The 26,002-nt window shown below is 41.7% G+C and overlaps 1 protein-coding gene across 2 annotated transcripts in view; it reads right to left on the reverse strand.

Annotated features, from left to right (window-relative positions):
* The window catches only part of SAP30BP (SAP30 binding protein), a 63,898-nt gene that overhangs the window by 32,756 nt on the left and 5,140 nt on the right, over positions 1–26,002 (reverse strand). The window contains exon 3 of one of the 2 annotated variants that reach the window (XM_053301470.1): positions 22,611–22,658. The exons of the other annotated variant lie outside the window; for it this stretch is intronic. Coding sequence (XP_053157445.1) covers positions 22,611–22,658 — 48 coding nt within the window. The remainder of the gene's footprint in view (positions 1–22,610; positions 22,659–26,002) is intronic. 2 annotated transcript variants of the gene reach the window in all.

Below are 26,002 nucleotides of genomic sequence, written 5' to 3' on the forward strand. Positions count from 1 at the left end.
GGTTGGATGGGAGACTGTTTGGGAACCCATGTATGCTGCCTAGAGTTTCCATGGCGGGGTGCAAGAAGGCACAGCATAGATTCAACAAGAATGAATGAAATAAAGAGGGGTATCACATTAACTGAAACATCCCTGTGCCCAGTTTCTGGGCTTTCCCCACTTCTGCTGCAGCCTACCCGTAATATTGCCCAGGTTAATGCCCAAGGTCCTTTCATGATGCCTTTTTGGCAGACGCAGGGCTGCAACAGTACTGAAAGTTGTGTACACTAGCTCTCTTACACTGGCGTCACTGTGTAGGTGACCATTGTGTTTCTAGGCAGATAAAAAGAAGAACACACTCAATATTTCTAAATGATGTCAGAAGTCATTTTCAGCCACAAGAACCGCGGATAGCTGAAAACTGCCTGTATTTAATGCATCAATAAAGAAACTGGGTCTCTAAGACCCATCCACGGATACATGAAACCTTCATCTGTGAAACCACAGATGATGAGGGATTCCTGTACTCCCTTCAGTTCTTTGATGAGTCTTCCTGATCTCTTTTAGTATTTTAATGAAACTTACTGGACACAGGACATTACGTTTAGCCAATGGGGAATTAGACACACAGTTTGTGTCCCCCCCCCCCCGCAAATTCCCCACCTTTCCAAACTTGCTGCTTTCCAAACAAATCTACACCTTGGTGCTTTCCAAACAATCTAGAAGAATGACTAAGAAATATTAGCCCGTTGTAGTCTTTGGAACTTCAGGGCATATCAAAGCTATTCGTCACTTAATGAAGCAAAGAGGCCCGTAATACTCACCTTGCCCAGAGGGCACAGATTCTGCTTACTGGTACAGAGTGAGGTGTGTCCAATGCTTCATGACTGAACTAGCTCAATGCATGATAACAGCCTCATTACCACATGGAATCACTTTGGAGCTTCTAAGTAGGTTTTCTCAACAGTCCAAGTCTACATATGCCATTTTATAAGCTCAAAATAATTATACAGCAATCACTGAACTGTACATGAATGTTTCACTACTGTATCAAGAGAAACAGATGCCCAAACCAAGAAATAGGGATATGAAGGCCACCATTATCCAATCCCTCTATCGTGCTTGAAAACTCTGTACCAGGTCTGTTCAACTTAGGCCTTCAGCTGCGTTTGAACTACAACTCCCATAATCCCCAGCCACAGTGGCCAATAGCCAGGGATTATGGCAATTGTACGCCAACATCATAGGAACATAGGAAGCTTGATCTCAGCCACCTTGAGATTTTCTTAATGAAAGGTGGGGTATAAATTTAACAATAAAAATAAAACAAAAGCTGCCATATACTGAGTCAGACCATTGGTCTATCTAGCTCAGTATTATCTTCACAGATTGGCAGAGGCTTCTCCATGGTTGTAGGCAGGAATCTCTCTCAGCCCTGTCTTGGAGAAGCCAGGGAGGGAACTTGAAACCTTCTGCTCTTCCCAGAGCGGCTCCATCCCGCAAGGGGAATATCTTACAGTGCTCACACTTCTAGTCTCCCATTCATATTCAACCAGGGTAGACCCTGCTTAGCAAAGGGGAGAAGTCATGCTTGCTGCCACAAGACCAGCTCTCCTCTCCTGCAGGAGGGCCAAAGTTGAGCAGCCCTGTTCTGTACCCATCTCCTTACAATGAGGGGTAGGGCTTTTTCCAGGCAGGGAATATGCAGCAGGGAGTTTTCCAGACAGATGTGCAGCACCATCTATATTCTCTGATGACTGTAATATCATTGCAAGGGGGTGGGGTGGGGGAGTTAGTTAATGGGAAGAGAATGGGACTCTGTACATGGTTGCTAGAGCCCTGTTCAATCTCATTCATAAGGCTTCCCCCAAGGTGAATTGTGATGACACACTGCAGCATCGATGGGGCATCAGGTAGGCTAGCACTATATCTGCATAGCAGAAAAATACTCAACTTTCCAGCCTTCCTCCGAGCAGGAAGGTATATTTTGGATTGTTGCACATATAGTGCAGTCACTTGCAACAGAATCAAGAAAACCACAGATTTAGATCTATCCTGATGGTGTTTACCAGCAATTTGACATCAACTATCAATTTAAAAAGGAAGAAAGGCTGAAAAGGCAGGGGCTTCTCTTCTAGTTACATATGCACTCTGGGGATGATTCAAACTCAGAATGTTTAGCTTTACCCCAGACTCAAATCACTGGACCAAATATGTCTCTTTTGGGGAACAAAAATAAATACAGAGCAACATTCAGACTAGTTATCATGACTAAGCACTACTGAAATCAGTAAGACAAGTTAGTAAGAACTAATTTAAAGTCCCATTGATTTCTAGGCTAGCCATGAGTAGAGGTTGCCCATTATTTTCTGCAGTCAGCATATATATGATAACAGAAATGAAATGAAGACTCTGGAATTGAATTCACAGGAATAGTCAAAAAGTATCAATATGATTGTTTCTGAAATTCTTCTGAAGTTTATCAAAGTTTTCCGAAAACTTTCTGTATATGGACTGATCAAGTCATAGATAAGAAAAACTTTGATTTATTCAGCAGAACAGAATATGGTAAACATTCTATTAGGAACAGCATGACTGAGAAGAGCACAAGAGAGGATACTGCAAGAATTTAGTTAATGTATATCATAGGAAGGAAGGTTTTTTAAAATTACTATCTTCCAACTTCCAATTACAAATGTTAACTAGTTAAATATTTTTAACAAACTGAAGCTTATCAGAAACCTAGTGAGACTGTGAGCTTTAGCCTGCACAGACCCTGGAAGCTCACATAAACATTTACATGAATGCTGTCAAAGTAATCAAATGTCATCTATGTGTTAGGCTGCCATACCAGTCTCCCATGGATCTCATTCATTGTGAATAGTGCTGAACAACACAAACTTGTTGCAGTATCACAGCTTTGAGCTCTGCAATCTTGTGGGTGTCTGATTTGGGGGGGGGGGGCAGAGGGAAGAAGACAAGTCAAAGTGTGCACCTTCTAAAGAGCCATAACCTGTTGCCTATATTAACCAAGCCTGCTGATAAAGAGTGTATTACTTCATCTCCAGCTACCTTGCATTATCAGGAAAATATGAACTCCAAACAAGCAGTAAGAAAGTTGACCTTCTGCACTTCTGAAAAACCAAGCTCAATAAAAGCACTTTTGTTCTATCTGATAACTGACGTGTGAAGACCGCGAGGTTGAAGTAGTAAATAAAAGATGGTTTACCACTTTAAGTGAGGGCACCTCAAAAACAGATCAGCACAGGCCTTTTACCACTGTGCATTAACAACAGTGATTTGTTGCAAGTCTTAGGCAAATGGATCAAATGTAAGTTGTGATCTCCTGCCATCATTGCTATTTGCCACTGGAAAGCAAGGAAATCATTTCCTGAAATCCTGAACAATGAAATACTTCTTTTATAGCAGTCCCGCAAACCTCTGCTAACTGAGCACAGAGGGGCTTTTTAAACTGGTAATTTTCTTATACAGTCATCCATTACCAACCGTGGTTTTGAGAATATGTGAACGGGAAATTGTGACAGGTCTTGCCAATCGTGACCCAAGTATCTGCAGTTGGTGATTTTTTTAATGATTTCTTTTGGGGGGCGGGTTTCAGCTACCCCCCCCGAAATTTAATCTGCTCGTTTCTCTTGGTGACCCTTGCTGACCTTGCTGTCCCTTGCCAATTTAAAATGTCTTTGAATGAGCGGGGGGGGGGGGGGGTTCAAAAAGTCTCCAGAGGTTCGATCTGCTCATTCTTCTTGGTGACTGTTGGTGATATTACACGATATATATATATTGTATTTCCCCTTTTATTTTAAGGTATTTTTGTGGCCATGGTTCCTCTAACATTGTTTCCCATGGACTTTAATGCCTCGCCAACCACGAATTTGCCAATGGCGAGGTTTTGCCAGAACGCAACTCTAGCGGTTGGCGAGAGATGACTGTACTTAGCAGGGAGTGAATAACTCTTCCTATGCAACCTCAGCATAGCATCCCTCCAATGGTTATTGCTTGTGTCTACTTATGTTTCATTTCAGATAGTGGGCCCTTTTGAGATAGAAAACCATCATATATAATGTTTATCTATGTCAACCGTTTTGCAAACTTTTACTACTACTACTACTACTACTACTACTACTACTACTACTACACTTTATATACCGCTTTTTCAGCAAAAAAATTCTCAAAGCAATTTACATAGAAAAATGGCAAAGCAATGAGAAGATTGTTCCCTGTCCCCAAAGGGTCCATAGTGTAAAAAGAAACTCAAGGTAGGCATCAGCAACAACCGCTGGAGGGGTGCTGCTCTGGGGCTGAATAGGGCCAGTTGTTCTCCTCCTACTTAATATAAGAGAACCACACCACTTTTAAATGTGCCTCTTTGCACAGTTAGCAGGGTTTACAACTTTTGCTGAAAACATGGTTGTCATGTGTTCATGTATGTAAACACAGTTAGTCACTGCAGCAGTAGGAAACAATTATTAAAATGGCATCATATTTGTTGAAAGATGAACACTGCCTAGGCTGTAACATTTGAATTATACTGAACAATATGCAGTCCTTCACTATAACTTTCTGGCTGTGAAAGCTCCTGGTGAAGTCAGAAAATATGGGTCTGCCACCTACCTATTACATGATTTCAGACCAGCTGTAGGCCTCCCATGCATGGGAAGGTAATTTAGCAGAATTCCCCTTTCATTCAGTTCTCTGCAGAATGGGATGCTTGAGCAGAAGCTATACAGCAGTTATGCCATTCAAGCAAATACATGCTTCTTTCTGTGTCTTTCCTCATGAACAGGAGAAAAGGATAAAGAGGCAATAAGAGGAATTCTGGATATGATTATAGTGAAGTCGGGAAGTTGAATGCCTGTTGGCTTGTAAGTGAAACACCCCTCCCCCCCGCCAAAGTGTCATGTTTTCTACATATTTGGAGATTCCCTATATAGTGGCAGATTCCCTAGGTACACAGAAATATACACGCTTGTAAACTTTAAAAAGTACACCACTTTTGTAAGCCCCGTAAATAGCCCAGTGAGCATTCAGGACCTTACAGAATGTCAACAGCATAGAGAAGAAGATACTGCAGCAGGGGTACAACTCCAATACTCTGGTGGGCTGGAACCAACCATGACTTGGTGTGTGGAGGAAGAAAATATGCCTCTGCTTCCTCACTGCTCTCACAGACGTAGCTGTGTCATTGTCCATATGCCACAAAGCTGGGGGGCGGGGGCGGCAATGGACTCACCATGCTCCCAGCAATACTCTCTGCTTCATGGCGGGTGAACGGTGGACTTCCTCCTCCTGCTCACATCCCTCTGTCACTGCCTCAGGCAAGTGATGGACAGGCACAAGCAAGAGGAGGAAACAAGCATGAAGCAGAGGGCTTGCTAACTGCCTCCAGCTTGCATCTGATGGACGTGAGCTGAAGGCAACTAGCAAGAAGGGGGGACACTGCTTGAGGAAGACGTAAGCAGGAGGAAACAACAGATCTCTTTCCGCCTCCAGCTTGTGCCTGCCTGTCAAACACAAGCTGGGAAAAGCAAGCAAGCAAGGGAAGCATTTGCTTCCACAACCTGCTGAGGCAGGCAGTGGATGGACATGATGAGGGAGGCACATTGCTCCCTCCTATTCATGCCTAGCACTTGCCTGAAGCAAAGGAGGAAGAGGGATGGCAGCAGTGGGCTCTAGCCTGGGCCAAGACTGCTCTGTGTGCGCGCCTCATGGTAGGTATTCACTTACACTGAGCCAGATCTGGCCCTATGGGAGCTCTATAAATCAGCAGAAAAACCTCCCCATGGGCCATGAGTTGTGTATAACAGTGCAGTGCTGGAGTAACTCATTTCATTGTCTAGTGAGGAGAACTTCTGCCTTTGCTGTTACCTTTTGTGGGGATACTGCTGCTGTCCCAATCACTGCTTTGCTAAACTTCACTTCTACCCCAAGAAGGGGAAAAAAGGGGTCTAACAGCTTATTTTATACTGGGGGGAGGGATGCTTCTAAATACCAGTTGCAGGGGAGCAACAGCAGGAGAGAGGGCATGCCCTCACATCTTGCCTGTGGGCTTCTCAGAGGCATCTGAGATATGCCAGCTATATCCGTTTCTTATAAATGACCTCAGAATGGTGGTACATATGCTGGTAACCACTGTTCCCTCTAAGGCGTGCACACGCTCACACATTTTCTGATGTCCACCCAGTTAATTTTAGATCCTGCTCAGGTTGAATCAGGAAGGCCCATTCTGAATGCATGTGTGCACACACTACCTTGATACTGCCACCTAGAACAAAACTCATTCCGCACTCAGATGAAAAAAAAATTTAGAGAGAACACTGCTGGTAACCTCCAGGCTGGACTACTGCAATGTGCTCTATGTGGGGCTGTATTTGTATGTAGTCCAGAAACTGCTGTTGGTACAGAATCGGGTAGCCAGGCTGGTCTCGGAGTCATCTCGGAGAGAACATATTACTCCTGTGTTGAAAGAGCTACACTGGCTGCGAATAAGTTTCCGGGCAAAATACAAGGTGCTGGCAAGCCCCACCCCATACAGTGTTTTACCAATTGGAGATAACAGAGCAGAAGCACTGTGGTGATTGGGTAGTGGGGATTCCATATGCAGATAGGGAAGAGCAGCAGGTAGGAGGCGAGGGGTTGTCGGGCCTGTTAATGAGCAATAAAGCAGGAGCTGTGGCGCGGGGCAAGAAGGGCAGCAAAGTCCTAGCACACAGATGCTCTGTGAGGGTTCAGCTAGTTATCTATAAAGCCCTGAACAGTTTAGGTACTGGGTATATAAGAGTATATCTTCTTCACCATGAACCCCACCACCCAATGAGATCATCTGAAGAGGTTCATCTACGGTTGCCACTGGCTCGTCTGGTGGCTACTCGGAGATGGGCCTTCTTCATTGCTGCCTCTGGGCTTTCGAATGCACTCCCTGTTGAACTAAGAGCCTCCCCATCTCTGGCAACTTTTTAAAAGGCACTGAAGACATATTTGTTCATCCAGACTTTTGATTAGATTTATGGTTTTAATACTTTTAATGTTGGGTTTCAAATGATTTTAATGTTGATGATTTTAATGTTTGGATGGCTTTGATTGTAAACCACCCAGAGATGCAGGTTTTTGGGAGTACAGAAATATGTTAAATAAATAAATAATAAATAAAATCTGGTGGGCCACTGTAGGAAACAGGATGCTTGATTAGATAGGCTTTGGCCCTGATATAGCAGGGCTGTTCCTATGTGCTCCATAAGATAAAAAGAAAATATTCCCCATCCCACACTATATATTATTATTATTATTATTAATAATAAAAACTTCTCAAAGCAATTTATATAGAAAAAGAATAGACTAAGGATGCTTCAGAAGGAAGAAATAAGAAAACGGTTATCTTTCTCCTTTCCCAGTCTTCACGACCTCCCACATAGTAACAAAGTACACAGATTTGGGACTGGCAGCCTGCCGTCTAGTGCACTATGGCACAACAAAGGAAGACTTGAAGGGAGTGGGGGGCAAAGTCTCACCCCCACCTCCAAAGGTTCCTCTCCCCTGTGAAGATTGAAGAACATAGCATAGCCCCTGTTCCAGGCTGGACCTGGCGACACACTGCAACACTTTGTTGTGGATCTCATTTGTGCTTTATTAATGGCAATATCTACTGATTAAGTGGTTGCCACTCAGCAGCTGTTTAATAGGCTTATCAAGCAATTTTGCTGTTAAAAGTAGGATGTAATGATATGTAATGATTAGTCAAAAATTTAAAAAGCATAGTCATCTATGCTGACCCTAATGAGCAGCAACCATAAGAGATGAGAAGAAAACATCACTCAAAAGGAGTGCAAACAGCTGATTTTTTTTCAAGACTTCAAACTTCATAGCTTAAGTGTATGCATACATAGGCATTGCACACGCACCACTATAGGACTGCTCACTACTAAAAAATAAGAGGCAACCCCACTCCTTGCAAACCTAAAAACCCATCAAAATTTCAGAAACAAACATCAAAAGATATAAATTACAGTGATGGGTTCTTTCCATTTACTGCAACTTGTTTAACTGACATAAATGATACAGATTTCAGTGTGCATTGAAGCGTGGTAGACAAGTACAGCAGAATGTTTTATTCTTCTTTCAAACAATGAAGTTGGGAGGTTAAAAAATAATGAGAGAAAGCCCAATCACATTTCCCATGGATGTATCCTGTTTGCTAGCTTTGTGACAAGGCTGCAGGCCAAATGCTAAACTCAGGATGAGAAGTTAAACTTCTCTGGGGGAAATGCCAGGAAGCCGAGCAGTCTATATTATGGATTCTGCTGAGGGAGAAATGCACATATGTCTCTGTAAATATATTCCATTTTCCAGATTCCTGCATGACAACCATATTTATTCTACATAGGAGAGAACAAAAAGATATTATCTCAGTGGCAAACAGGAAAGAACAACAATATATGAAGAGTCAACTCCTCAGAGTCAATTCTTTAATAAATTGGCACAACAAAAAGCAGACTATGTTAACTCTGCCTTTTACTTTTAAGCTATATTTGTACAGTACAAATCTACTGTAAAGAAATGGCAGGCACCCAAACAAATAAATTTTGGCAGAACAGAACAGAAGACAACTATCAGGGGAATTCCTAACACTACTAGCAGTGGAAGCCAAGTCCGGTCACCTGTCTTCACTATTTACTCTAGAAATGCTCGCCAAATGGGTGGAATGACAGTGGCTCCGCAGAACAATTTCTCAGTTTCATAATATATACCTAGTGCAAATTTTCAAAGGGAGAGTGGTCATTCCTTCTTTGTTTCAGACATTAAGCCTCTTCATATGAGCAGCTAAACCTGGGTTGTCTGTCTCTAACCCAGGGTTGCATGCCAAGGCAGATTCAGGGGAGCAGGAGACAAGTGGCTCCCCCCCGCAACCATTTATTTCAGAAATCTAATATGCGGGGCACAGCTCAGCCACCCATAAATGCACTTTGTCTCTTCTGCACCCCCTCAATTTTTCCCCCTGATGCTGCCACTGGTTGCATGCTCATGTGAACTAGGGCAAATGCCCCAAGCCCTGGTAATCTGAATCTGGGTAACTCTGCTTCTAACCTTCACTCTTAACCCAGGTTAGTGAAAATCAGGCCCCTCAGTACCCAGGCCTGTTGATAGCGTGTCTGCTTTTCCTGACTGCGTTTGTGAATGTGCTGCTCTGCAGAGAACACTCTATAATTCCATGCTAGCAATGGCTTGAATAAGGCTGGGCCTGCTGCCTGCCCCTCATGGCCAATCAGAGCATTGCTGCTGTCATAGTGTTTCCCACCTTCTGGCCTAACGGCACGTTGTGGAAAGATTCTCCCGGTTCTTGGTGGACTTCCCGGCTCCAAGCTCACTGCTGCAGTTCATTTGTGTGTGTGCTGTGCTTTCAGAGCCCAACAGAGGCTCTGCTCGTCTGTTCAGTATGGGGTAAGAATGCTTCCAAGCCTCAAATCACCCCATTCTGATTGTGTGCAGAAGCCTAGTAGGTTCTATTGTAATTTGAGATCTTTTGCACTGGGCTTCTTGAATCACCATATTAAAATTTCCAGAGGGATGGATGTGCGACGCCTTAGCAGCAAAAAGTGGCACTTAAAATACATAAGTTTACTGTAACACAAGCCAGTCTTCATTAGATGCATGAGGTATAATCCAGACACACACACACACACAGAGAAAAAAAAATGTAAATAGCAGGAGTCAAATGTAAGAACTTAAAATACACAAAAGGAACATAGAAGCATTCACAATAGCAATGATATTGTCATTATGTTTATCCTGTATACTTTAAAACTTGTCACTAGACTACATCTCTCACAGTTCCTCTTGCACTGTATTCTGCTGTTTAAGTCCCACCCGCTCTATGTCCATATGTGTGCATTATCTATCTACAAATAAAACTGAGAATGACACTTTTTGCATCGGAGGAAGTGGACTGTAGTTCAAAAGCTTATGCTATGCTACAACACATTTGTTTGCTTTAAAGTGCCAGAAGACTCTGTGATCTTAAGACGGTCGTATAGCATATAGGGCTTTTACATTTTTTATGCATTTTACCAGCAACATATCTTTCTCCTCCATCTCCTTGGGTGGGCTCCCACCACCAATCTAATCTGAAGAAGAGTTCTGTGAAAAGCTACTTTTATTTTAATATCAAAAAAGATATTATGCTACTGCTAATGTACAAGTTGTATTCTGTTAAGTTTCAAGAATATTTGCAATTAAGAATGTTTGGTTTTTACTGTCCTGTGTAACTCTCTCACAGATGGCCAGTTTTTCAGATCATTGCTATCAATGCTTCCTGCTCTTCATAATTCATGTAGCTTCTTTAACAGAAAACTCCACTTGCTAGTAATGTGCAGTATTTGTATAGCTACTGTGGCTTACTATAACAGTTCTTGATATAAAAAAATGAAATGTATCTTTTGCTTATGTTTAACAAGCACTACAGAGGCTCTTGGGAAAAAGACAGCCAATTGCTGGATTTATCCTGGGAACTTTTTTAACATGTAAAGCACTTAAAAGGCTCTTCAGGTTTCTCTGATACCTCTACTGTAAAGTAAAAGTAAAGTGTGCCCTCAAGACTGTGCCAACTTTTGCTTAATGACGTACTGAGAAAACTGCTTCAGAGACTGACAGGTCTGAATTAGCCCTGCAAGTTAAGTGAAGCCATTCTTGCTTCCAGAGATGCAACTTTTTGGGATGACGTGAAAAGAGGAAGTAGACTAGCTTCACAATTCACTTCTAACCTGTGTGTTCTGACATGCTTAATATACAAAACAGACACTTTTACACCAAGAATGTAAATAGTCAAGCAGCAATAAAGGAGAACGATCTGTCCACCCATCTCTATCAAGCGGGTCTCTCAGCAAGGGGCACTGAGATTAGCTTTTTCTGGCAACTAACAGATACCCTCCCCTCCCATTTGAAAGCCACACCACACCCATGTCAGCAATCTGTGGTATTCAACACTTGAGGGAGTTGGAAGTTTGTTGCAGCTTGCTCTCCTGGTAAGGGAAGAACAAGTAGGCACGTAATGGACATGTCTCATCTTTGAAACAGCTCACAAAAGCTGTTTTCAAATCTGTACCTCTGAAGTTCCTAGGGGCAACAAGTCCCTCATCTCCTTTTAAAGTATAAATAACTGGGAAGAAAGAAGTTATAGGGGAGAAAAATGTCTCAGACCCAGGTTTTCCATTTTTGTCTAGAACCAAGTTACACTGTAACTTAGCTACAGTGTAGCTTAGGGGCCTGTATCACTTTATAGACTGGCTGACAATTACTTTTGCTGAAGGCCTACTTTGGAAGGAAGGGAGTGGTAGGCCAAGACCGTCACCCTAGAAATAACCATATGACAATTTCTGCTACCACAACTACCACTTCATCCACACTACTCTTGCCTCTGTTTTGACCACTGGAGGACTAGAACTGGCTCATGGACTGTTGCTTGCTGGTCTCACAGCCTTGGGGGAGGATTTCTACAATTGAATCCCAACAGACACTCCTGAGTCACAGTCCTCCCTCCTCAGTTCTTCTAATTCTTTTAACCATATATTTCTGAAGAAAAAACAAAAATGCTACATGAGGAGAACTCTTCCTGTTTGCTCCTGAACGTGCACAACACGAGAGGAGTGGGCTTTCACATGGAAATTCTTATCATGTAAGAGACAACAACAAAATGGCAATATACAAGAAAGAAACTTCCAAATAGAAATAAGAAGCTTAGTGGACCCCAAATGAACACTGTGGGAACCATTATCGTGGAAAGTGAAGTGTGGGCAAGTTCCAGGTACAAGACATATGCCCACTAACTTACACCAATGGCCATTTAGCCCAGTCATTCTTTGACGCTTTCCGAGGATGCACACATACAGTACTAAAGGAATACTCCACTCCATGTTATTCCTACCAAGCACCTGGCAACTTAAGAGACGCCACAAAAAGAACCACACAGGCCACACCATTTGAATCACTCTAGCATTTAGATCCGCAGACTAGACCCTCAGTAGATTTGGAGCCAGTGCCTGAAAGGAATGATGATTTTAACACACAATCTCCTGATCTCTGTGGTCACACATTCCATCATAAACAGAAGGCTCCCCTGCATGAATGTCTCTCCAATCAAACATACAATTTACCCTAAGCAGTATCTCTACCAGAACAGAATGCAAGAGCAGTATTTCTGAATCTAAATATAAGGCTATGTGACGGCAGATCACAAGAACTACCATTACAGAATTCTCTATAAAGTACAGTTTTATAAAGCAGGAGAGTACTACATATATACAGGTTTTTGTATATATGAAATTACCTGAAATTAATAGTGAATATATCCATTAGAAAACATGACAGATAAAATATACAAGGAAAACGCATGTCAAGCTTAGTGACTAAGACTGTATTTTCCCAACATAAAAACTGACCTTATTAGACAGTACGGACTTCCCTGCAATCCATTTTCAGAACTGATCTATGGCTAAACAAGAATAGACTGCTGACCACACCATTCATGACATATAGCACCAACAAATTTTGAATTGTGCTTCTTCAAAAATTGGGATAAGGTTGCAGGGTATTGCCCTGCCTTTCAACCTAAGGCCATGAGTTTGCTAAATGGCAGCATGCATAGTAGTTTGGGTATGAGGTAAGAAGAAGAAGGGCAAGTCAACACTTGTCCCTGAACATCTCATACAGGGTGAAATACCATTAAAGCCAAAACTTTGCTCAAAGTTACAGTGAAAAGTAAACATGGTATCTAGGAGTATCCCTGGAAGTTATGTCAGGAAGGCAGGGCTTTGCTCTACAAGTACAATACTATCTTTAAATCCAGGACTTTAACCATGGCAGCTTTCCAACTGAATGCAGAAAGTAGAGGAAGAGGGGTCCTTACAGAAGGCACTCTGCAAAGGACTACAGCATTCAAAGCTTACAAGTCAGTATCAAAGGCTCACCTGCAAAGGGCAGGGCACTGTTTATCAACTTGCTCATATCAGTGTAATCAGACTAGTAATCATGGACAAAGTTAATGATTCCCCTATGAACAACACTTGAATGGCCTAAGCAGTCACCAACTGCTGAGCTGCTGGCTCATAAAGTTAGGACCAAAATCCTTCAGGAAAGTTCTTTGCAGTGTGTATCCAACATTTACTTTTTCATACTACAATCTCCAATATGTTCAGTGACTATATCTATATCTATCTATCTATCTATCTACTGGGAGAATTTCTTTAAAAAGGGAAATGTTTTGACTACATATTCCTTTAAAGTATCGAAATAATACCAATATTTACTGGGCAAAGCATTCAGCATGCTGCTAAGCCCAGTTTGTATTAAGGGGATGGGGGGGCATAAATAGCAAATTTCTAGCTTTTATGACTGTGAAAACAGGCTTGAAATTGTGTGGACAATCTTAAAACAGAGGCAAAGTACAATTTCTGTGGGGCCTCAGTGCTCAACATAGATACTTATTCCTCCCTGTGAATAGCAGAATAAATTATGTAAAGCACCAACTATGTTCAAATTTATTAATTAGCATAGTTCATACAAGTAGCATAATTCAGCCGCTTTGGACAAAATTTGTGTTTTTTTTTTTTTTAAATTCTACATCAATGCAATGCAATTCTACATACAATGCAGAGCACACATAACTCTTTCAATGGAAAGTGCCTTTCAGTACCTTAATTCAAAGGTTTCCGAAGCTAAGAAAACCTGCTTGGGGACTTCAGTTTGTTTAATCTGGGACCCATCTTTTAATCCTATCCATCTTCCTGAGCTATATTTTCTGGCCTGCACGACATTCCCCCAGGCAGCTGCAACCTCCTCCTCATAGATGAAGCAAGACTTGATTGATAGCACTGGCTACTGTCTTTGCACAAATACACTAATATGAGCAGGTTGCTGAGAATACCATTTCCTCCAACAGTTGCCAGAGGGGTAGCCACATTCGTTTGTTGCAGCAAACACAACGGAGAATCTTGAGGTACTTTAAACGATTAACATGCCACAAAACTCTTAGGTGTGTTTCCTACAGCAGTGGCTAAAGTCTATAATTATTATTTATTTTAATATGCATGAAAGTGCAGGTGATAATTATGGGAAAGACATCAAACAGTGTAATTTCTGCTTAGTACACTGTATTTTGTGAAGATAATCTCTGACCTTACTTTAGTGAGATAAAGACACTACTAACATTTCCCTCCAGTTCTGACAAGTGATTGTACTTTTGGTCATAGAACTGGAGCCTCTATGTTTCTGTGAAGACAACTATGGATGGTTACATTGTAAAATTCACAGACTCCTCACCAAACACTGAGCATGCATATGCACTTCATCTCATGTCACACCCTGCTTCTAGAAATAACATCTCCCTGCCCCCGTGCAAAGACTATGCCCAACTTCAACTAGCCTTGCCCTGGGGCTGAAGAGGAAATTGCTGTTTGACATCATCAGTGTCTGAACTTGAAAAGCTTAGGAGGACATGCTGTTCCAATATGCAATCTCAGTGGAAAGTCAGATAAATGTAGTCTTCTGTGAAGCGCTCAACTCTATTATCTATAGCAAGATCAACTAGAAGAGCTCATGTTACCAAATGAACTTCAAAATACCTAAATTGCAGACTTTAGATCTACTATATGATAAGGACGTGCACAAACTGATTTTTAAAATTTGATTTGTGCCCAAAACAAATCACTCCTGATTTGTTCTGTATCCAGATCTACCCCCTTTAAATCAGCCCAGATTCAATTTGTATTTGCTTTGATTCGATTCAGATCGATTCAGAACACTTAACAAAGTCCTAGGGGCACCAAAATCTGGGTGGTGGGTAGGTAGCCATGGGTGCCACCTACCACCCAAATTCCAAGGCAGTGGGATACTTGGTTGATTTTTAATGTGGGTTTTTTTTTTAGTTTTTACTGATTTTGAACATTTCCACCATAGAACACAATGGAGAGTCGAAGTTGCCATATCCTAACCCTAACACGGATCCACAGCTTTCTTTCTTTCTTTAAAAAGCTGAGCTCTAGCCCTTGTAGAAGTGGAGTTATGGAACAAAATGCGCAGTCATTTTTCAAGTGTTTGGATTCTTTGGTTTATAAAAACTTTTCCTCATAATGACTCCCTATGAGGATTCATTATACACCCTCATTTCTTTTGTTCAGTTTGACTATCATTGGACAGTGCCAACTGTCAACTGCCATATGTCAACTACACCCCCACACACTAGGGTACTCAGTTTATTATTTTAGGTATTTTTGACGTGCCTAGAGTCTTTGGTGTCTTCATTACACACCTTCATTTATTCTGTTCATTTTGACCCCACTGCTTTATAGATGGGGGTGGGGAATTAGTGGCATCCCATGTTCCAACTACCCTGCAACCCACAAGCCACTGGGTACTCTGTTTATATTTCAGGAATTTTTGAGGTGTTTAGACTCTTTGGTGTGTAATGAATCCTCATAGGGATTCATTGTGAGGAAAAGTTATTAGACACCAAAGAGCCTAAACACTTGAAAAAAACCCTAGAACATAAACTGAGTAGTACCCCACTGCCGTGTGGGTGGGAGTGAGGTGTAGTTAGCACATGACACTGTTGAAAAGACAGTCAAAATGAATAAAAGAAATGAAGATGTGTAATGAATCCTCATAGGGATTCATTGAGGGAAAGTTATTATACACCAAAGAATCCAAACACTTGAAAGATAATGACCACACATTTTGCTCCATAACTCCACTTCTACAAGGGCTAGAGCATAGCATTTTTTAAAAAATGAAAGCTGGGAATCTGGAGGAATTAATAAGAGGGATATGAATCTTGAATCAATTTGAATTGAATCAGGCGTGATTCAATTTGTACCCAAATCTAGCCAATTGTCCACAGGAGTGATTTGTTTTTTCTTCAAATCACCCGAATCAGCTAGATTCGGGTACAAATCGATTTGTACCTGAATCAGTTTGCACATCCCTACACTATTATACCTAGTTTCTTCCCCTTCCTTTGCTTGACATACAACCTAAGAAGAGTTTGAAAGAATTTGCAAGCTTGCTGCTTAGAACTTTGCATAACTTTGGTTGGTCCTAATAATGGTATATCCAGACTGTGGTTTTAGAGTTTGTTTTTTAATGGACAAACACAGCTATCTATTTTTACTAATATTCCTGTCTCCCTTCTATACTAACGTTGTAAAGGGTGGATGCGCAAGTCCAATGAGCCGAACTAGCATGTTATACTGCAATCTTATACCTGCCAACTCTAACAGTGTCCTAAGAAGCAATGACACTTTCTGGTGTGCTATTTGGGGTGTATACTTTCCAGTGTAAGATTCTCTACCCATTCAAAGAATTACAGTCAAACTGTATTGTAGGCAACTAGCTAACCAAACTGTAAGCTAGATGGGTACTGGACAGGGGAATCATATTGCATTTGATATGCTTTTTCATTTAATAAAAAAGAAGAAAAATCTAAATAAGGGATGGGAACCAGAGCACCATGCATAGTATTCTATGTGCATGTGCCTACCCCCCCCCCCACATAGCACCTCCTGATGGGGAATAGGGGACCGAGTAGTATCTAGTACAATCTGGGAGGCTACAGTAGGAAAAGAGGAACTGTCAAACACACCACTCCACCAGGAGCAGCTCCTCTATAAGGGAAAGAGGGGTGCCCCCCCCATCGAACACACACACACACACACACACACCCTGTTTATCTCTTTCGCAGCTGGCTGTCTCTCTTCTTGTTTTCCTCCTCCCCTCTCTTACCCTGACTCGTGACCCATGCCCAGTGCTGTGCAACAGAGGGCTTCCTCTCCCACTGTTTTCCCCTCCTTGTTTCCCTGCGCAGTCCAAAGATTTCACACTCTGAAGGCAGTCAGGATATGCTTGATTTTTTTTTTTTTTGCTAAAGTGGGCGATGTCATCACCGCCCAGGAGATTCGACTAGACTTGAGTTCCAAGCCTACAGGCTCAAATGAGTGGGGAAAAGAGGCAGTGGCATCCTTTTTTTCTCTGTGAGAGACTAAGCAGTCTTTGGGTCAAATGCTTAAAATATGGATTTCACGCTGGTATGTTTGAATGATAGAAGGGTGAAACGGAGGTTGGGGAGGAAGCGGGAGACGTTTACAGTCATTTCTCTCCCTTGCCTTGCACGGCCTCCATCTCTGTTTTCCCTCTCTCAGACTGAGTTCATTCACTGGGATGAGTTTCAAATGCTTCAAATTAGTTTATTTTTACAACAATGACCTTATATCATCAGCCACTTGCAATGTCACTGACTAGCAAAAACTCTTTTCTCTCTCCTCCTCCTGGCTTGTTTTGTTCCCATCCAATTATTAAGTGTGTTTGCTGCTCTCTTTATTACACTACAGCTTTGCATTCTCTCTGTTGCAAATAATATTTCCCCCAGTTCCTTCATTTCTCTCAAATCCCATCAAGTCATCTTCAGGGAGGAAGAGAGAGCTTGAGATGCTTTCCCTTGCTCTCCTTTCTTTCCTCCTCCTCGGCACCATTTCTACCCACTTTCTCTAAAACGCCGAGAACCCTACTCCACCAAGAGGAGACTCCAGGGAAATATTTCTGAGCTGCTTTGAAAAAGGGAGATGTGAGAGCTGGCAAATTGAGAAGAAGCTGGTGGGAGACCTTAAAGCCAAGACAATTTAAAAGGAGAGAAAGAGGGGAACAGTAAGTGTTTGGGAAAAGGAAAGGCAAAGGGGCCAGGGTTTGTCAAGAAGGACTTGGGGGAAACTTCAGTCCTCTCCCTCCTCCTATATACAAACTTCCCTCAAACAAGTTATATAAAAAGATCTGATACATGAGTGGGAGCTGACCAGTTTTGTCGTTACTATTAATTTTGTATTTTTAATCTCACTTTCCTACCCCTTCTGTTCTTTTTCTTATATTTTCCTCCAATTGCTTGCTGGACTTTTTTTTTTTTAAATAAGAATGTTTAGCCAAAATATGGTGTTTGTCTGCAGTCCTGTCTCCTCTCACATGGACTAGGAGAGGACCAGCTATGTACACTAGTAGCCTTTTACAATATTAAAAATTTTTTGCTGAAGAAAATGGTGTAGGGGAAGGAATATGCTTCAAAAATATAAAAACCACCTTGTACTGTACTGAATTAATTATGCTATATTTAACTGATCATCTTAGTGATGTAGGCTTCTCTGTAATACACAGCTAATGTTGCTTCTCTGCCTGCCCCCATAACATTTGTGCCCTTATCAGCAGGGATTTGGCAGATTAAGTCTTCTTATCTCCATGTTGGAGAAAACTTCCTGTGTTGGCTCTCTGCCTGTTATGTAGCAATTAAAGACAGAAGGAGATGGGCCTACTCGGGGAAGAACACCTGCATGCAGAAGGTTGCAAGTTCCCTCACTGGCATCTCCAAGGTAAGGTTGAGAGACACTGGCTCCGCCTCCAGAAGCACCCACACTGGCTCTGCCCATTACCTGCCCTGCCTAGTGCCCACCCAGTCCCAGGAGCCACCAGCCGCCACTGCACCCCACTACTACCAACAGAAACAGGGCTATTTAGATCCCAGCCAAGAGCCTTCAATTTGTCCAAGGGCTGCTTGTACCATTGTAAAATGCATGTACCTTCCACATATGGCAGAGTACCAGAAACACGCCTACTTGTCTCTGTATTGCCTCCATGTATTCAACATAATATCTAAATGGCATGTAAAGCCAATTGTCACAATCTTTAACAATTCTGAGAGGCAAGAATTGTGTGTTATCTGGCATATGTATAGGAATTTAGTAACACAGAACAGCATCCAGACTAGTTATGCTTATGCAAGAAGCATGTTCTGCTTGCGTAAAGGGGGAGCAGCAATTTTCACCGATAATCTTTCCTCTGCTGCCCCCTGCAGTGCCTAAAAAACATATTCTGAGGATTGGGGATCCAGTTACATATTTTCAGGGGAATATTTTCTGCTGCTTGCCACCACACAAGTGTAATGTTCTTACATGAGCAGATGCACTAGTCTGGTTGCTGTCCATATGTATCACTTAAGATACAATATTAAGTGTGAACTGGCCATCCCTAGTATATGATGAGTTTTACATACTTTTGAAAACAGGCCTTTAGTAGAGGTGCTGTTTTGGGATTATTGAACTTAACTACTAACTTACATAGAACAATTATTTCCTTTAATAAGGTTTTCAAAACAAATTGGCCACTATCCCCAAAAGGCCATTTTGTGTGCTAATCAAGAGATAATAAATACAGGAATTGCTGTGTGGTATTGTTAAGATAGAAACATGCCATACAGCAAGCCCAAACATTTGATTGGAAAAGGCTGCACTGGTACACCATTTGTATACTTTGCTAACTCAGCACAAAGCTGAGCATGTCTGTGCTTATGGTAATGTAGGGAACACTGGTTAGCTTTAATCAGCATTTGCAAACCATCTGCAGAACCTGCTTAGCATTAGTGCTGGTGCAGAAGTAATGCCACACAAACGTTTAAAAAAACAACAACTGGGGGGAGGGGGGAGTGTGTGAACTAATGCAAGAGAGAGGCGGGGGCACAAGCCTGCATCAGAATCCTAAACTCTTATCATGGTTAGGAGATCAGGAACAACATGACGACAATGATTTACAATAGCCAAATTTTTGCAGGAGCCAATTTTGATTGCAAATCCATATTTTTAATTACAATCAGCTGTACATGCCAATCAGTTAGTTTTCAGATTCAAATATAGTAAATTGATAGTTAGTGCTTAATATTAATATGAACTGCAGAAATTACTGTATAAGAGAAGAACTTGGTCCCATACCTCTATATGTCCACAGCTTCAAAGATCTGCTCTCTTTCTTTAAGAATTTACTGTATAAAGGCAAAGAATGTGTTCTATGGTTCGGTGCATTTACTAGCCCCTATTCATATTTTAAAGGTGCCCCTTTTAGAGCAGTTATCCAGTTAGTTGTCTTTACCTCAGCCCCTTCAGAGGCTTCCAAAGACCAGCCAGCTGGGAATGAGATCAGATGACAAGAAAAACAAGTAGAGAAACACTGCCACTGGGTGGACAAGGTGAATATTCATCTTTTGCTTATCCTTTAAATACCACAAACACTTAGGGGGTGTGTGTGCTCATGAACTCCCTTTGAGGCAGAGCTGGCATATGTTCAGCAAGCATAATAGTGATATAGAATATCAAATCCCCTTGACCATCTTGGTAAGTACTATATTCTGAGAACTGAATGGCTGATCAGAATCTGATATTTTGGCATGTGATATGAAAAATACAAACATTCATATTTCAGGCCCACTGATATCCATTTCTGAAACCACAAGAAAGCACATTTGTTTCATTTGCACACCATCTATCAACCACCCTGAACTGCAGAGATGTAAAGTATTCTACAGATATGAGGGACTACAGTAGTTTCTTTGTAATCCAAATAAATGATGCAGGGCTGGTCTTTAGAGAAAGCAGGCTGGATGGGATTTGTCCAGCATAGGCCTGTTTCAATGCAACTTAGTTTGTCTTCTTAGGGCTAAGTTACACTTTCCAAGTGCCATGCAGACCAAATGCCAATCAAGTTAAGCATAATTTCTCATAGTGGTCAACCAGATGCCCCAGGAAGCCTACAATCTTGGCATGAAGGTAACAGCCCTCATCTGCTACACCCCACCACAACACACTTGCAAATTCTGTCAGGGAGGCAGCGTACCTCCCTGCCATCCTGTTCTGACATTGTCCGGATATAAGCTGAAGTAGTAGCTGTGACTGCATGCAACATAAGCATGACGTGCGCAGTGGCAGCTACTACTTCCGCTTACATCCAGACAATGTCGGGACGGGGCGGCAGGGAGGTATGCTGCTGCCCTGATGGGCTTTTAGGGAATTGTGTGGCGGCGGGGGAAATATGGCAGGAGAAATGCGGCGGGGTTGCGGGGTAAGTGCATCCTCCCTGCCCTTAAAGCCACCACCCCTGCCGTCAAACCGGCCCTCACTGGTTCTGTTCACAGCCCTAGTAACAACTCACATGTTTCAAACTTGCTTTTTTATTTTATAAAGATAGGACAACTACTTTAACCTACAATTATTTTCTTGAGAATTAGTGAGATAAATAATCAAATGGGTTTTTAAAAAAAGGAAATTGTGTAATTAGGTCTGTATGTTGAACTCCATAGTATAAGGGACAATTCACTTGGCTAACAAAAGCAGGATTAAAGTGAGTTACAAATAGCAAACATGATATAAACAATAATGAAAAAGCTGTATGGACATATATCTTATTTTTAAGATTGAAGGGCATTCAATTTATTCAGTGCAACAACTAGAAATCTGACATACAGCTCTTATGTAGTCAGACAACTGTATTTAACAATGCACAGAATATTTCATGTAATTCTCTAAAAATATAACCAAAATTCATAAATGGAAATCCACAATTAATATGCATTTTTGTTTGTACCTTATATCTTCACTGAATTTCATTCTCACTGGTTTATACATACTGTACTGCAAATCACTGATATACAATCAAGAAAAACTTTCATCCCAGTTCCAGTTCTGGTAATGTAGGTTGTCACATAAAACTACTGAAGAAATACCATCATATTTTCAGCTTCTTCTGAAGCATGTATCTTTAGCATACCTCAGAATATGGCAAACATAGCTACTAAAACTGATACTAACTGAGCATATGAGTTATTTTTCTTGAATCAAAGACTGCTTGAGCAGCATGGATCATGCCATACAGTGTGTTAGGGAGCCAGGTGCGACATTTGACTCACTAAAACTTACACTTTATTTATTTATTAAGGCCTAACCTAAATCAGTCCCAAGCACTGGACCATTTCAAATGTAACTTGCAGCCCCCATGATTATATACAGTGGCCCAGTTAAAATGGAACATGGAGCCACAATTGAATCCGGCCTTCATGCAATGTTGCCTAGACTTGGGCGCACCCTCCCCACTCCCCTTCAGCTGTGACAGGAGGAATGATTCTTTTTCTAATCCTGGCTTAAAGCAAGCTGGGATCTCTCATTACATCTAAACTGGGTGATCTTGGTTTATTTTGAAAACTTTGGCTAGAATAAACTAGGATTTCCTAGTTCAGACATAATCAGGGGTCCTGGCTAAGCCAAGATTGGCCAAGATTGGAAATAGAATCTTGTCTCCCTTTGTGTGCATAAGCGAGGAGGAAGTATGTGCCCAAGCCTAATGGACACTGTGCAAAGCAGGACACAACTGTGGCTCAATGTTACATCTAAACTACACCACTGTATTGATAGGGTATCCTTCAGTAAAAGGTGTTCATGCAGGTGATTCACAATAAATTACTTTAACTATGCTATAGCTTTTTAGACAACTGCAGTATTTTTGACCAATCGTGTAACATAGCACCAGAACTCAAGCCAAACATAACGTGATTTCATAGCCAATGTATTTCTGCTTTGGAAGGTTAGCTAGGTTGCCTCTTCCAACTTTTAAAATGTGGGCTTTTAATAAATATTTTGAGAATTCTTTCTCACATGCCTCCCAACAAGATTAAACACCAACTTGCTAAGAACAGATGACACAAATGATTAACTAAATCATGCTATAAAGATTTGTGGTATATTCCCACCCAACCATAACACTCTTCCAAATACCTTTAGGTCATCAGCCTCAGGTTTTTCAGTCTCTGAATCGTCATCTTCCTACAAGACAAAGAATGTACAGGATTAAGCTTTAAAGAGTGGGCTCAGCAAGTTCCTGCATGTGCAGCAAGGGGCTTGCATTTAATAGCCCAATGTCATCCTCTGAGTTCCACTGAGCTGTTCTCACAACCCCTTCCCCTTCCCCTGGATAAAGTGTCCAAAGGCAGCAAGAACAAGACAACACTAATTCTAAGCAAACAGCATCCATGTAAATTCTAGATGTCTGTGTAATGGGTAATTTAAAAAAACGTACAACAAGGCAACACACAGGTAGGAAAAATAAAGGCATTTGTCAGGTGGGTCAGTCTTTTATACCAACATAGCCCTTATGGAAAAGAGCGAATTTACAAAAGAGATCTAGATAGGCTGGCACTTGTAATTCTAACTCTTTTATTTTATGACCTACAAAGCACAGTTCCAAATCAGCTGAATGCACACTTCCAAAGCGGAAATGTCAAGAAGTTGGATGCAATGCAACAAATACAAAAATGAGTCGCAACATTCCAGATTAGCATATTCCGGCTATCCTAAAATGACATCAGCAGCAAATAGTTTTGACAAAAGTTTCTGTCTAAAGCTTCCATTCTCTTTCAGCAATAGGCACTAGTTTCCCCCAAAGTCACCACAATACCAACTGGGCTTCATCAGCTGAGGTTGTCACATGCAACTTTTCACTTGGCTTTTATACTGGATATTTGCCATTTTAGACGAGAAAGGAAAAATAAAGAATCACAGTTATGGAAAAATCCCCCCTTCCCCAATAATACATCTGCCTAAGATTTACCTAGTACTGAATAGCACTTTAGTCACCATAGTATGTAGAACTGCAATTTAAAAAACAACAACAAAAAACAGTTTTAAAGGACATTTGACATAAACTAGATTTATTAAATGAGAATCCCGCTCAATACAAAAATGCTTTGCTCTCAAAAGCAAGCTTAAATCAATACCATTATCAAGACAGCTTGCACAACTACTTCAGCTTACACTGCTATACGGAAAAATGCCAAATTCAGACTTAAGTGCAGCAGGAAAAAAGGCATGTTTTTCAACTTTTGAGCAAAAAGTTGGCTTCAATTCCTCTTTGTTCCTACAAAAGGATTGCCCTGAGTTATTCTTTAGCCTGGGACACAGGTGGCACGTGCCTCAAGGCAAAGTTCCTCTTTCAACAATTAAGGCAAAGATATGTACACATCTTCACTATCAAGGAAATCAGTAAAAGTAGACATTATTCACTGCTCAAGAACTGTCCAGAAGATACTTTCCTTTCCACATGCAACATGATTAGCAGTGGGCGCAAACAATTCTGCTGCTATTTAAACTGTTCTGTGGCTTCAATATCCACAGTGTGAAGTGATCCTGTATTCACAAAAATATTTCAGCATTTACTTTATACACAATGAGGGAAGTGGGAAGGGAAGACGCGAGCCAAAGAGCTGCTCCTAATTGCACTTTATCTGTCAAGACAGGTAAAAACTGTTTATTTTTTAAAAGATAGATTAAAAAAATTAAATCAGCTTTTAAAAAAGATTCAAAACTGTACTCATGACCATCTTATGAAAGGCTGCTGTTCAACAACTTCATCAGTCATTACACAGCTTAGTAGTTTATGCACTAATATTATGGCTCGATACAGAGCGTCCGGAACGGGCTGGCAAATCACCACAGGTATCATCCTCTGATCCTCATGGTTAATAGAGAAGTGCACAAACCGAGGTCCGTGCACAGGTTTGGAACCAAACCAATTCAGATGAGGTCCGAACTGGCTCAGTGCCACTGGGGGTGGGGCACAGTGGTGGCGAGCAGGATCTTAAAAAATCATTTATTTATTTATTTATTTAAAATATTTATACCTCGCCCCTCCAGTGCACTACTGCTCAGGGCACTCACAACAATAAGACAGACATAACATACAATGAAAATAATAAAATCAAATACATTAAACAAAAAAAGTTGTCAGATTAAAAACCACAATCATTATTAGGTTCAAATTAAAGTTTATTTTAAAAGCTAAAAACTGAAAATTTTAAGAAGCTAAAGAAACTACCAGATATAACAAAAAAAAATGGAGCATTAAATAGCCCCCTTAAAGAGGTGTGTTTTAAGATGTGTTTTTTTAAAAAAAAAACACTGAGGGAGGGAGCATGGCAAAGCTCTTCCAAAGCCAAGGGGCCACAATGGAAGAGGACCTGTCTCTAGTCCCCGCCAAATGGATCCCTGTTAGTGGCGGGGTCATGAGCAGGGCCTGAGATGATGAGCGGAGGGCCCTGACAGATTCATATGGGCAAATGCAGTCCAACAGGTACCCTGGCCAAAAGCCGTGTAGGGCTTTAAAGTTCAATACCTGCACCTTGAATCCAGCCCGGAAGTGGACCGGTAGCCAATGAAGCTGCCGCAGAATGGGTGTGATACTCATGAAGTGACTTGAATCGAGCATCCTTGCGGCAGCATTCTGAACCAGCTGAAGCTTCCGAACAATCTTCAGGGGCAGCCCCACGTAAAGCGCATTGCAGTAGTCCAATCTGGATGTTACCAACACATGAGTGACTGAGATCAGGTTCGACTTCTCCAAGTAGGGTTGCAGCTGCTGTACCAGCTGTAGTTGGTAACCGCCTCCACCTGCGGTGGGAGCAGGTCCTTACCTGCTGTCCTCCGCTGCATGCAAATTCCTGTTGAGATGTCTCGCCCCTTAAGAACCCACACATGGTGTCTGTGTTGCTAACCACAAAAATGGTGCCCACCCATGTGCGAATGACATGTGCATCCCGGTGCTGTGTGCAGGTTCTTGGGGAGAGCACCATTGCAGCAGGAAGTCGCATGCAGTAGCAGAGAGCAGGTAAGAACCTGCTCTCCTCCTTTTTAAAGATCCTGCTCACGACATCCCCCCCCCATCCTGCCCAAGTGGTGCCAAATCGGTTTAGACCTCATCTGAACCGGTTTGGCTCCAAACCTGTGCATGAATCCAAGTTCATGTACATCCCTAATGGGTAAGCTTTGACTACCATTTTATGCCTAGCAACTACCTGATCTCTGCAAGTCCATAATGGGACTTGAGACTGTGTTCGAGGGGTTCCCAGGCAATCTCCCATGCAGGCACTGACCAGACCTAGACCTTAGCTTCAGCAAGCTAGTTGTATCATGCAGTCATCCAACATAATACAATTATAAATATGTATGTATGACTATCAAATGACATGGACACGTCCATCTAATAGACCTGCACAGTAATAACTTTTTGGGGGGTGGGGAGGGGAGGACTGGTGCAGTAGGGCAGTTATATGACAAAGGAGAAGAGGCAGACTAAAAACAGAAAAGGAACACTGGAAAGAAGAAACACCTTCTGG

The sequence above is a fragment of the Hemicordylus capensis genome, chromosome 2 (assembly GCF_027244095.1).
Source record: "Hemicordylus capensis ecotype Gifberg chromosome 2, rHemCap1.1.pri, whole genome shotgun sequence".
Taxonomy (NCBI): Eukaryota; Metazoa; Chordata; class Lepidosauria; order Squamata; family Cordylidae; genus Hemicordylus; species Hemicordylus capensis.